Source organism: Trametes versicolor (assembly GCF_000271585.1).
Source record: "Trametes versicolor FP-101664 SS1 unplaced genomic scaffold TRAVEscaffold_4, whole genome shotgun sequence".
NCBI lineage: Eukaryota > Fungi > Basidiomycota > Agaricomycetes > Polyporales > Polyporaceae > Trametes > Trametes versicolor.
The window spans coordinates 2,050,230-2,062,474 of NW_007360324.1; the positions used below are offsets into that span (position 1 = coordinate 2,050,230).

Consider the following 12,245-nt stretch of genomic DNA (forward strand, 5'->3'; position numbering starts at 1 on the left):
CCGATCACTGCCGCTGCTTCGCCGATCCCGTCCTCCGGACACAGCTCGAGCCACAGGCCAAGCCCCGCGTTGTCCTCAACACTCAGTAATGCTACCAGGTCGAAGACAGGCGCAGCGCAGCTGCGCTCAGCGTTCGAATGCCTAACACACGACGCCGACCTCGAGGAGGTACGTAACATGATTATATACCAGATCTGTGAGGGTTACTCTCACTGAGACCAACGACTCCCACTGAGAGTGAGTGGCAACAGTGAGAGTCACTGAGCCAGGAAAGAATATGGTCAGATCGCGCGCGACGCGTCGTGTTGCCGCGATCACGACGTGTTGCGTTGCGTTCGCCGAGTACGAAGACTGCCAACACTCGGGATATGCCGGAGGCATTGTTTCAAGTGGGAGCCGTTTGTCTCAGTGACCTCTCACTATTCCAGAAGATCTCGGCGGCGGAGATATATATCCCGCAGAACACGTTGCGACTCATGTTCCGCGTTCTGGTGGCTGGGTCGACAGAGGCGACCAGTGGTGTATCAATGTCGTACGGTGTATGGAGTGTTGCCCGCGCCAACATGAGTACTCAAGTGGCGGGCTCGTGCCTCACGCCTTGATGTTCACCGAGGTCATGGACCTGCTCAATGAGATGTAACATCGAAATCACATCACACTGGATACTAGGGCTTAAGGGTGCACTTCAAGTGCACTTCAGCGATGCACGAGGGCACTTACCCCAGGGTTTCTCGACCTGTATGGTTTGGCCTATCATATCTTTGTTGCACCATGTCACTGGGAACGCAGAACATGTTCCGAAACACGTTCCGCGGGACAGATCCCGCAGCCCCCAGACGTTCTCCACTGTTCTGGTCGTCACTCACGTAACATACACGTTTCTTTTGTGCCCCCACGACTAAACCATGCACCACAGAAATCCGAAGAGGAGTTGCGAGGCGTTATTGCCTCCGCACAGGAACTCATAGAGTCCTGTGACAAGCAGGTCGGCGCCGCGCGTGTCGATGCCGGGGAACCAAGAGATGTCGTGTTCTGCAATCTGTTGAAGTAGGTGTCACGTTGACATTCGCGCACCGGTATTGACCTGCTTGTAGCGATTATCTTGAAAGGAGGCTTGCAACTGCGCGAGCAGCGTTGAAAGCTATTCAGCGTGGTGAGAGGCCAGCCGCCGGTAGGGCGACCAGCGTCGTCAATCCAAGTCCCCCGATTTTGAGTGCCCCAACGTACAACCACGTACCTCCGTCGAGACCTGGTAACTCGGTAAGCCAATATGCGCCCCTGCCCGCTGCGCCTGCCCGGGAACCGCCTAGGCCGTATCAAGAGGTCACTGAGCTAGACGAGGCGTACTGGAACTCCTTCGACGACGACGCTCCCGAGGAGCCCGAGCCCCCAGCAGTCTCCACACCCGCCACTCCTCCCGCCACTCAACCACGTATCCACGCACCCGCTCCAATTGTCCAACCGCGTGCCCTTGTACCTGTTCCGAGCATCCAGCCCGTCGCCTCGGGGCCGCCCCCGCCCGCCAATGCACCAGCTATCGACCCGCCAGAGCTCAAAGCCAAGCCCTATTACAATCAGCTTATGCGGGCCCTCCGAAACGAGTTTGGACTCCAGTTCTTCCGCGCATTGCAGCTCAAGGCAATCTGCGAGGTCATGGACGGCCGCGACGTCTTCGTGCTCTTCCCAACCGGAAGCGGCAAGAGCTTGACGTTCCAGCTTCCCGCTGTCGTCCAAGACGGTCTGACCGTAGTCGTGAGCCCGCTCCGGTCGTTGATCGTCGACCAGCACAGAGCGCTCCGAAAGCGGCAGATCGACGTTGAATACCTCCTAGGCGATACACCCGAATCGCAGAAACAGGCTGTGCGGCAGCGCTGCCGAAACGGCAACGCTCCAAAGCTGCTGTATCTGACGCCCGAGATGCTGCAGATGAGCGACTCCATGGTGAGCGTGCTCAAGCAGGTCCACTCGCAGAACAAGTTGCGGCGCTTCGTTATCGACGAAGCCCACTTGATCACAGACTGGGGGCGGACGTTTCGCGATTCTGTATGTCCTCTATTGCTGGTACCCCCTTCGCGAGCTGATATCTACTGTGATAGTATGTCCATCTCAGCCAGATCAGAGTGATGTATCCTGGCGTGCCCATCAGTGCCCTCACCGCTACCGCCAATGCGGAGGTTCAGGAGGACATCATCTCGCGGCTCAATCTCAATATCCGCGAGCAGCTCAAGCTCTCCTTCAATCGGCAGAACTTGGACTACGAGGTGCGCCTCAAGAAGAAGGACCCGGTGGGCGACATGGCCGCATACATCCTGGAGAACCATCCGCGGGATACGGGCATTGTATACTGCACGTCTCGCGACCGCTGCGAGGAGGTCGCAAAGATGCTCCGGGAGAAGTACAACTTGAGCGCGCGACATTATCACGCGCAGGTGGCCGACGGGGACAAGAACCGTGTCCAAGAGCTATGGAGCAGCGGGGAGGTCCAGATCATTGTCGCGACGGTAGGCTAAAATCCCGTGCGCCTTTCGACGAGGCTGACAATCAACCCAGATCGCCTTCGGCATGGGCATCGACAAGGCAGAAGGTGAGTACGATGTACCAACTCCCCCTCCACTATGCTAAATGTTGCTCCCAAGTCCGCTTTGTGATCCACTTCAGCATACCCGGCTCTCTGAAGGCGTACGTTCATAAGACACGACGGCCCTCGCGGCGGTGCTAACTCAAATACGCTCTCAGATACTACCAGGAAACCGGGCGCGCAGGACGAGACGGGAAGCTCGCTCACTGCATCCTATGTGCGTCCGCTCACCGTATGGCTTTCCTTGCCTCCTGCTGACGACACGCCTTCCAGACTACAGCCAAGCCGAGTACTTCGGTCGCATGGACCGGATCATCAAAGACAAAGACATCAAGACCGACATCGAGCGCCAGTGGCAACTGGACGACCTGAAGCACGTCATGCGCTACTGCACCAACGAGGTGCGCTGCCGGCGGCAGCAGGTGCTCGCCTACTTCGGCGAGGAGTTCGACCCCGCGCACTGCCGCCAGCTCTGCAACAACTGCCGCAACCAGGACGGCATCCTCAGCGAGGACCACACCGACACGGCGCAGAAGGCGGTCCGCCTGTTCGAGAACCTCCAGCGCAGCGGCGCGCGGCTCACGCGCAACCAGCTCGCGCTCGCGCTCAAGGGCAGCAGGGTCAAGGACATGGTCAAGAAGGGCGTCACGAACGACCCGCTCTACGGCTCGTGCAGCAACCTCCAGCAGAACGTCCTCGAGCGCGTCGTCGAGGAGATGTGCCACGCGGGCATGCTCGCGTCCGAGGTCGTGCAGAACGGGAGCGGTTACTCGAACACGTATCTTTCGGTAAGTCACCAAGCGCGTCCCGCACTCTGTCTTGCATCTTACGCTCGCGCATCCCCTGTAGCTCGGCCCCGCTGTAAACGCGCTGCTGAAAGGACAGAAGAAACTCAATATCGTATTTCGCGTCAAAAACCCAGGCGCCCCTAAAGCCGCACGCAAGCCGCGCAGCAAGGCGGTGGGCGCGCAGGACGCATCCGCCGGGTACGACTCTCCCAGCGCCGCCGGGCCGTCCAACAGCGGCGGCAACGGCGACTGGCCCCCCGTCCGGGGCAAGAAGCGGACGTACGTGCCCGTGTCCGCCGCGCTCCCCGAAGATGCGCCACCCGAGAAGGAGCGCAGCCTGTACCGGGACGACCCGGAGCCAGCAGCAGAGGAGGACATCGAGTGGTTCGACGACGAGATCGAGGAGATCTCGAGCCCGCCGCCGCCACCACGACGTATGGGCACGCGCGGGGCGCCGTCTGCGTCGCAGTCGATGGTGGCGGGGTACGACTCGGACATCGAGGAGGTCGACCCGCCGTATCGCGTCACGTACATCGAGCCGCACGACGTCGCGGACGCGGTGGACCCGGAGGATCTGAGCGTGCGGTGCCGCGAGGACCTGGTCGCGCTGCGGAACGAGGTGCGTGCTGCTCGCCCGCTCGGCAACGGTAAAGGTTGCGGTGCAGTGCTGGTGCTAATATATGGCTTCCTTAGCTTGTTGCGCAGGGGCAAGACGAGAGGATAGAAGGGCTCCTCTGCGATGAGACGATAGACATGCTCGCGTTGATGCCACCGAACGGTGAGTACCTGGATGCATCGCAAGGTCCCTCGCTGTTCTGACAGGCGATTGCTAGACACTGAATCACTGCGGGGTGTTTTGGCGATGGTGGACGTTACGATTGAGGATCTTAAGCCGCACACGCCGAGGATCTTGAGTATCTGCACGAAGTACCATATGCTCCGGAAGTAGGTTATGTCAGCACAGCGGGAACTGTTCGGTACAGCGCTTGCCTCTGCTGAAGTTATAGGATGTAATGCAACAGGTAGTAGTACGCTCCATGTGATATAATTAGTGGATTCATACCCCATGCCCACCGCGAAGCACATAGCGTTCTAGTAAGCGTGTCCCTGACGAATGCGTCATTGAAGCGAGACGATTTACTATCTTAGATGTGTTCATATCGATACTTAAGAGCTGCATAGCCTTTCATGCCTAGACGTATGGGCGACACCTGGCGTCAGGCGGCCATTGATATTTCTCTAGGCATCTCGCACGTTAGAGACGACGACCGTATACTGCATCAACTAAGTAGTTATTACATTACTGATGTATATCTATACACCTATACCCATGTTGTACATGTATACCATGAGGTGAGCCCGGGATAGTGACCGACATGAGCAGAAACATAGAGTCGATAAGGATATGCGGAGGACGAGCTCAACGCGCCCGCTTCCGCGACTTCGGCCGCTTTCGAAGCGCCGCGCACTCCCGGCAGTACCAGTTGCCCTTGGGTATCTTCGTGAGGCCGACACAGCCGATGTGGAACTGGATGGGAGCAAACCAGCCGTCAGCAATTTAGGTCTCGCCGTGCAGAGATAGAATACTGACCCATTCACGCGTACAAGTGGGATTGTCGCATGCGATCATCTGTGTAGTAGAATCAAGAAAGTCAGTCGACGTCCCCCGTCCCCGAAACCACAGCACGACGCACATCGCCGAAGGAGACCTGGTTGCAGAAGCAGTAGCGGGGCTCGTTCGGGTCGGGCGGCAGGTCGTCGATCACGGCGTGCGGGAGGATCTGGGCGGGGATCCGCAGGGTGAGCGTCGGCTGTGCCTCCGGCTCGAGTGCGACCACGTCCACGTCTTCTGTCGTATCAGGAGCGGGAGCGACCGCTGCTTCTCCCTCCGCCTGCTCTGTCTGCCGTCGTCCGGCACCCTTCCTCCGCTTCTTGCCCTTTTTCTTCTCTTTCGAGGGAGGTGGAGCTGGCTCGGTGGTCGCGGCTTCGGCTTCCATGGATGGTTCGGGGGCCGGTGGTTCAGGTAGTTCAGGTGGTTCAGGTGGTTCGGGTATCTCAGGTAGTTCAGGTAATTCAGGTTGTTTGGGTGGCTCAGGTGGTGGCGGCTCTTCTTCCATGGGTTCATCCGTAACGACGTCCACCTCGATTTCGACGGGTTCGACTGTGGGCTCCTCGGAATCCTCGGGTTCTTCGGGCTCCTCTGGTTCCTCTGGGAGCTCAATAGGAGCAGGTGTGGGCGCTGGCGCTGGGGCAGGAGAAGAGACAAGGATAGGTATAGGTGCTACCATTGAAACAGGTGGTGGGGTCGCAACGACCCGTCCGCGACTGCTGACAGGAGCCACTACCTCCGGGAGGATGATGGAGGCCGGATGAGTTCCTGCACGCATACCGAGGGTTACGGAGGCTTCCTGCTCCTTGACGGCACGGTCAAGGTCGCGGATATATCTGTCAACCTAACGCACCGTCTGGTCAAGACGCGTTCCGCGATGATAGGGAAGAGAGTAAGAACGTACGAGGTCGTATGCGTGCTGGGCGAGGTACACCTTCTCCGCACACGCCCTCGTGACTTCTTCGGAGGACTGGGCGATGTGAATGAGCAGCTCGCGCGTCGAGGTTGAGTTCTCTACGACTGACGCCAGAGACCTCGAGGTCGATGGTGGAGTAGGCCGTTTGCTCGACGGCCCGGGAGTGGAAGCCGCGACTGAAGAGGATGCGAAGCCGTTCGTGGGCTTCCCGTTCGTCAGGGAAACGTTGCTTGCTCCGTCCACCTTCCCGTTAGTCGTGTCGCTAGCTTCCGGGGAGTCCTGGGGCGCGTCTGGCTTCGGCTCGGCCGGGGCAGCGAGCGCTTTGCGCAGGGAGACATACTTGAGCACCGCAGGCGCGAGATGCGTTATGTTGTCTGGAGCGCGTTATGGTATGAACAGCACGAAGGGTGTACATCCGACTCACCTTGCGCCTGCTGGTCCAGCTCGTGAATGAGCGTGAATGCGCGATGCAGGGACAGCGGGAGCTGTTCGAGCACTAGCAAGGTGATTATAAGCGACTCGCAGAAAGCGAGCGACCCATGCCTGTGGTGAAACGCACATTCATAGTGTTCCTCTCTGAATGCATCCCAGACTTCTCGCTCCTTCGCAGACGCCTCGGCATCTTCCTCGACTTCGGGGTGGGGTTCCTGCGCAAGCCTTGCCAGCTCTAGCTCCGCCAGCTCTTCCGCGTCTGCAGTAGGCTTTTGTGGAGATACTTCATCGTCAAAGAGATGCTGGGCATCGGTGTCGAGGCGCCGTCGTTTGTGTTTCCGCGTGGACATGGTGCATAGAAGGAGGAGCGGCGTTTTGGGCGCTTACTGACGCGACGCGACTTGGCTGACTAAGCGTCCCTCATCCTAGTCGGTACCCCGGGCCGCGCAGGTTTGTAGGATGTTTTCCTCGCATTAATGGATGGCGGAGTGAGGACAGCTAACAATATTGGCCAGGCCTTCGGAAGTACAACGCGGACGTGGACAGCCATTCATGAAAGCGGTTCGTCAATGTAAGTACATGCAATTCGTAAACTTGAGTACATTCGAGTCCGAATCGATAGCAGGAGAAGGGAACAGAGGCCGTGGTGGTAGCAGAGGAAGCACAGGGGGATATCCAAGGAGGTAGATCAGAAGGGACGTATGGGGTCGTGATGTCTATGTACGAGATGCGTGGGGTGTATGTGTAATGGTCGTTGAGCAACAGCAGAATGGTGGGCGTGAGTGATTGAGAGCAATGACGATGTTCGTAAGTGTATGGACTCGAGTGCGAAGAGACGGAGACCACAGGATGTACCAGATCGGACGCGACCATGCAGGACAGCGCAGGCAGATTGAAGCACAGCAGCGTATGTGGCTGGCAAGATAGGATCCAGCCTAAGAGTGATTTTTAGTCTCCCGCCATCAGAGGGCGAGCGAAACATAACTTACGACCTGAGAAGACGAGCAGCAGTTCCAGTCGGAGCAAAGGCAAATGTCGGACGAGAGCAGGATAGGCGACAGCTACCAGGAAAAGAAGTGATCATGGCTTCTCCTCGAAGCGCGCTATAATAAAACATTAGCTTCTGGGGCATATCAAGAACGTTAGTCGGCGGCATAGTCACGCACAATCGATCGACGTCGCATTGTCTCTGGAAGACAGGCCATTAGCGTGGAGAAATCAGTTGTAATGCGACACTCACCGATAGTACTGCTGGAACGCAGTTTCGGCGTCGCCGTACAAGGTACTCAGAAGGCTGATGTCGCTCTGCTTCAAGCCGTGCTCCACATCACATTGGAAGAGCGGCGGCCTCTGGTCCACCCGTAGTGGTTCCCGGTATTTAGGGTTGCAGACCTTCTCGATGAGTTCCGTCTTCCAAATCTTCCAAACCTGTGTCTCGTTTGGAAGGAGGTCGTTCAGGATCTTCCTCAGAGCTTCCGGTTCGGCCGGCGAAAGAACGAGGAGGACGTAGACGGCCATAGACGTCCTTGTACCGAACTTGTACTTGTGCATGGCGGGGTTATGCAGGATCTGTTCCATGAGGATGCGTCTTTGGAAGCTTTCCCTGTCCAGGGAGGAAAGGTACGAGTTGTACATCCATGAGACAGCGAGGGAACAGAGGAACATGATCTGGCCGAAGATCTCGCCCTGGGGGACAAGGAGCAGCTGCGCCAGGAATTGCGCGGTCAATAACATGGAGCACGCCCCGATGTTATGGTACTCCGGCTCGCTGGTGAACTTCAGCGAGAACTGTCCTCTCGTGATTGGTGTTACAGCGCCCTCCGTCCCCCTCAGCACGATGATTTCTTCTTCGGCCATCAAGACACCGTCCCCAGGCGGCGCCCCTTCTGCATGTGTCGGATGAGTGAAGGTGAACTGACCTGTGCCTACGACGTAGCAAGAGAGTCCGCTGCTGATCATGCCAAGTACGATCATGGAAAAGCAGAACCAGTCCCGGTATACCGCACAGGCGACGCTGGTGGCGACTGATGCTAGGATTGGCAAACTGGCAAGTGGGCTGGTAGCGTTCCGAAACAAGCGAGGGTGTTCTTCTGAGAGGGGAGTATGGCGTAGATCGACGACGGTGACAGCAATGGGTCTGGTCTTTCTGTTTGGTAGGAGATGAGGAACATCGAGGGCCAGGCCCTGCGGGATGTCCTTGCATTCTTGGAACAACAGATGGGCGAGATGACCAGTCTTAGAAATGATGGTGCCCGAATGCACTCCGCGGTATGTGGGGCCCCGCATGCCGTCGAGCTCGAAGAGGACCGCGGGATCGACGTTGATTCCGGGGTAGAGCCCGTCCCAAAACCGTGATCGCCCCAGCTGCCCGTACCGCTTCGCGATCTCGTAACTCCCCGGCGAGTTGTACCACCCCAACCACCTCCTCCCCTGGTAGATGTGGACGGTCGCCATCGCTGAGACGGCGACGTCGCCTCCGAAGAAACCGGCGACACCGGAGATATCGAGGTTGAACTGCGAGTCCTTCAAGGGTATCGTGGGTATCATCATCGCATGTAGCTTCGCCGACGAGGGTATACTGGCAGGGTTAGACGAGCAGGACGGCGAGCAAGGTTGGAGGAGGGAGAGTGCGACGTCGGGGAGATGTCGAGGACGTATATAACGACCATTGCCGCTGGGCAGACTGCCTCATGGTAGTTCGTGTAAAAAGAGATGAGCGTTGCCCCGGTCGAGCGGGTGAGAACTTTGGAATCACATCAACGGACTGTCGTACGCGCTAACCCGTGCCACCGCGGCCTACTCACCGTCTTCATCCCGGCCGCACCTTGGCCCAAATTTCCTCCCCCTGACCACCCTTAATCTGGCTCGCTTGACACCCACCTCCACGCGACTCTCCTGCAGGACCAGCAATGAACTGGGACCATGCCAAAATATAACGGCGTGAGCTGAGGGATTGATATTGAACGCCATGATCGATGCCATGCAAGTCTCGCCGTGCCTCGTGCATTTAGGCTTGGCGCTGCGGGTCGGAGATACGCTGTGCCTGAGCCAGCCGCTCCCAGGGTTAATTACATTCACGAAATCAAAAAGTATGGGGACATCGCCATGATGGACCTTCGTAAAAACACGGAGCTTGCGACCTTGTTGAATATTCTGAGTCGACATGTACTCAAGGGCAAACATCGCGGCTCGACTCGCTGACGCCTGCTCTCAGCTTAGCCTCTTGCCACGACCCTTGAGACCAACAGCTTACGCTGGTGAGTAATTATATATACTGCCGAATCAGAATGAGCACTCGAAGTTTCGGCTGACATGCGTGGCGGCTACGACTGCATTTCAATAGCTAAACCTTGTTCGAAGACGCGCACGGCGTGGCACTCAGTGGCCGCTGTTCAAGCTCATGTTACGCCTCGCGGTACTCGGCGTATCTCCAAAGAAGTTGAGCTCGACCATAACAGATGATGTCGACAAGTAATGGGAACGGAGGCCGTACGCTCCGAGTCGGCACCAAACCGATCGTCCAGTGCGCAATCGGAGGCGAAGCTTAGCCCAAGCCTAAAGACAGTGCTGTCGTCCGTACGGTGGCTCAAGTCAGCCATGCTACGTGAGGATTTTGTGACGAGGATGCAGATACATAAATATTGGGAAGACTGAACATAGACAAGACTATAGAGAGCAAGCCACAGCTCTCCCTTCGTTGGGTATACATCAAGCTATCGGTGACCGCCTACTTACCATATGGCAGATTGTCCATAGAGCTCATACCGTCGAGCATTGTGTATGTTGCCCCACTCAACGGGCCCTGCTGATCATAGTAACCAAACCCTGTAGACTTCCGGCTGATGGTACTGGCCCTACTCCCGGGACCCAAGGTGTTGGACCGACTGGGCAGTGGGCTCGCAGTGGTACGTCCCCTTGAATGACAGTATTCGGTCAATGAGGTGCGTCACCAATAAGAATGGATCCCGAGACTCACCTTCGGTATGCGTTGTACATGGCGGCAGCAGCCGATGCGTCCGCGTAGAGCGTGTTCAGGAGTTTCACTTCCGAATCGTTGGCGGTGAGAGCAGGGGGGAGACCGAATTCGAACTGGAAATCCATGCTCTCGTGAAAGTTGGATTCGATGCAGCGGAGCACTTCATTCTTCCACGAGCACCACACGTCGGTGTCGTTCGGGAGCAAGTCGTCCAGCACTCGCTTGAGAGCTTGCGTCTTCGCAGGGGCGAGAGTGAGCAGCGCGAACGTCACCATCGCCGTTCTAGTCCCGAGTTCGTACTTCTCAAGCTGGCCCGGCTTGAATTGCAGAACTTGGTCGCGGAGGATCGCCCGCTGGATGTTCTCCCTGTCCAAAGACGAAAGGTAGGAATTGTATACCCAAGAGCAGAAGAGAGTGGCGAGGAAAAGTAGCTGCCCGTGCAGTTCGCTCTGCGGGATGAGAAGGAGTTGCGCGACGAATTGCAGGGTGAGGAACATCGAGCAGACGCCGATGGTGTGATATTCGGGTGCGCTGTTGTAGTCGAGGGTGAACTGTCCTCTCGTGATCGCGTTGACTGCGCCCTCCTCCCCCTTTAGGATGACCAGCTCCGTACCTCCGCTTTTCAGGACGCCATCTCCCGCGGGCGCGCCTGGCGCAGGAGCAGGATGCTTGAACTTCAGGGTGCCCATGCCGATCACGAAGCAGGACAAGCCGCTGCTGATGATGCCTATGAGGATGCACGCGAAAGCGTACCACTCGCGGATCAGGACACATCCTACGCATGCGCCGATCGAGGTGAGGATGGGGATACAGGCGAGGGCGCTGGCTGTGTCCCGTCCTTGCCGCGGAGTCTCCTCCTCATGCGGGGTGTGCGTGAGATTGGCGATGGTTACGGTTCCTGGCGTCGTCGTTCGCATCCCCGGCGGTGGAGTGAGCGATTTGACTGAGAGATCCTTGCATTCCTCGGCAAAAAGACGGGCGACGTGGGTAGTCTTGGTCAAGACCGTTCCGGACTGGGAAGCGGTGAACTTTGGCCCCTCCTTCCCGTCGAATTCGAAGAGGACCGCGGGGTCGACGTTGGCACCGGGGTAGAGCGCGTCCCAGAAGCGCGAGCGACTGAGCTGGCCGTACCGCTTGGCGATCTCGTAGCTCCCGGGCTGGTTGTACCATCCCAGCCACTTCCGCCCCTCGTATACGTGGACGGTCGCCATCGCGGAAACCGAGACGTCGCCTCCGAAGAAACCAGCTACGCCGGAGATGTCGAGATCAAACCCGCTCTTTGAATTGGATGAGTCGGTCATCGTGCAGAAAGATATTAGAGGTGAGTGGTCAAGGAGGTTGGACTGGTATGATTTGGTGACGGCTTGGTAACTCTAGGACCTTTATGAAGTATTTCGCGAGAGGGGTGAAGACCATGCGATGGGCGCATGCGGCGTATCCAGTTGCGAGCTGTAGGCCTGCATCCTCAAGCATTTCGACATGCCCTGGAGCTGCGCTGTGACGATATGAAAGTGAGTGAAGCCCCAGCAACCACATCGCGAACCATATGCATGATCTTGCGCGTACTAGAAGTTATCGCCTGAAGAGGCTGCCCCGCTGAGAAGTCGAGGACGCGGAGAGCATTAGGAGGACCGATCAGGCGCGCTGCGGCAAGTTGCCGTTCAAGACGCGAATCAAGCATGGGGTGGTCCGACGGATTGCGGGTGGTCGCATTCACTGTGCGTGGAGTCTGATTTCAAATGGGCTCGTTCGCTGCTCTATGTGGCGAAGGCTGTGGACGGTTCAAGTTTGCACGTAACCGCGTCAGGTTGGCGCCATTTGACAGGTAGGTTGCAGCGTGGTGGACTGACTACCTACTGACCTGCGGAAATAGCACACACCGGCCACCACGCTGTACACGCGTGTGGGCAACTCCCGATAACGCTCGCAGTGCAGCGTCGAACAGG

At 57.7% G+C, this 12,245-nt stretch overlaps 4 protein-coding genes across 4 annotated transcripts; 1 reads left to right on the forward strand and 3 right to left on the reverse strand.

Annotated features, from left to right (window-relative positions):
* Positions 1–1,320: 1,320 nt before the first annotated feature.
* TRAVEDRAFT_165660 (ATP-dependent DNA helicase) lies at positions 1,321–3,510 on the forward strand (the record flags this gene model as incomplete). The annotated part of the gene is made up of 6 exons (XM_008038718.1): positions 1,321–2,043; positions 2,097–2,501; positions 2,551–2,584; positions 2,637–2,679; positions 2,737–2,795; positions 2,852–3,510. The coding sequence occupies exons 1-6, from the start codon at positions 1,582–1,584 to the stop codon at positions 3,508–3,510; spliced, it is 1,662 nt and encodes a 553-aa protein (XP_008036909.1). The 5' UTR covers positions 1,321–1,581.
* Positions 3,511–4,786: 1,276 nt separating this feature from the next.
* Positions 4,787–6,673, reverse strand: TRAVEDRAFT_45923 (uncharacterized protein; the record flags this gene model as incomplete). Its single annotated transcript, XM_008038136.1, has 6 exons — positions 4,787–4,894; positions 4,958–4,996; positions 5,061–5,819; positions 5,880–6,265; positions 6,316–6,387; positions 6,451–6,673. The coding sequence occupies 6 exons, from the start codon at positions 6,671–6,673 to the stop codon at positions 4,787–4,789; spliced, it is 1,587 nt and encodes a 528-aa protein (XP_008036327.1).
* Positions 6,674–6,974: 301 nt separating this feature from the next.
* On the reverse strand, positions 6,975–9,011 carry TRAVEDRAFT_165672 (uncharacterized protein). Its single transcript, XM_008038719.1, has 4 exons — positions 7,564–9,011; positions 7,490–7,512; positions 7,313–7,426; positions 6,975–7,258 (listed from the first exon to the last, which is right to left on the reverse strand). The coding sequence occupies exons 1-3, from the start codon at positions 8,871–8,873 to the stop codon at positions 7,404–7,406; spliced, it is 1,356 nt and encodes a 451-aa protein (XP_008036910.1). The 5' UTR covers positions 8,874–9,011; the 3' UTR covers positions 6,975–7,258; positions 7,313–7,403.
* A 1,284-nt stretch (positions 9,012–10,295) lies between these two features.
* On the reverse strand, positions 10,296–11,600 carry TRAVEDRAFT_120727 (uncharacterized protein; the record flags this gene model as incomplete). Its single annotated transcript, XM_008038720.1, has 1 exon — positions 10,296–11,600. One exon carries the CDS (start codon positions 11,598–11,600, stop codon positions 10,296–10,298), a length of 1,305 nt encoding a protein of 434 aa, XP_008036911.1.
* Between the last annotated feature and the right edge of the window lie 645 nt (positions 11,601–12,245).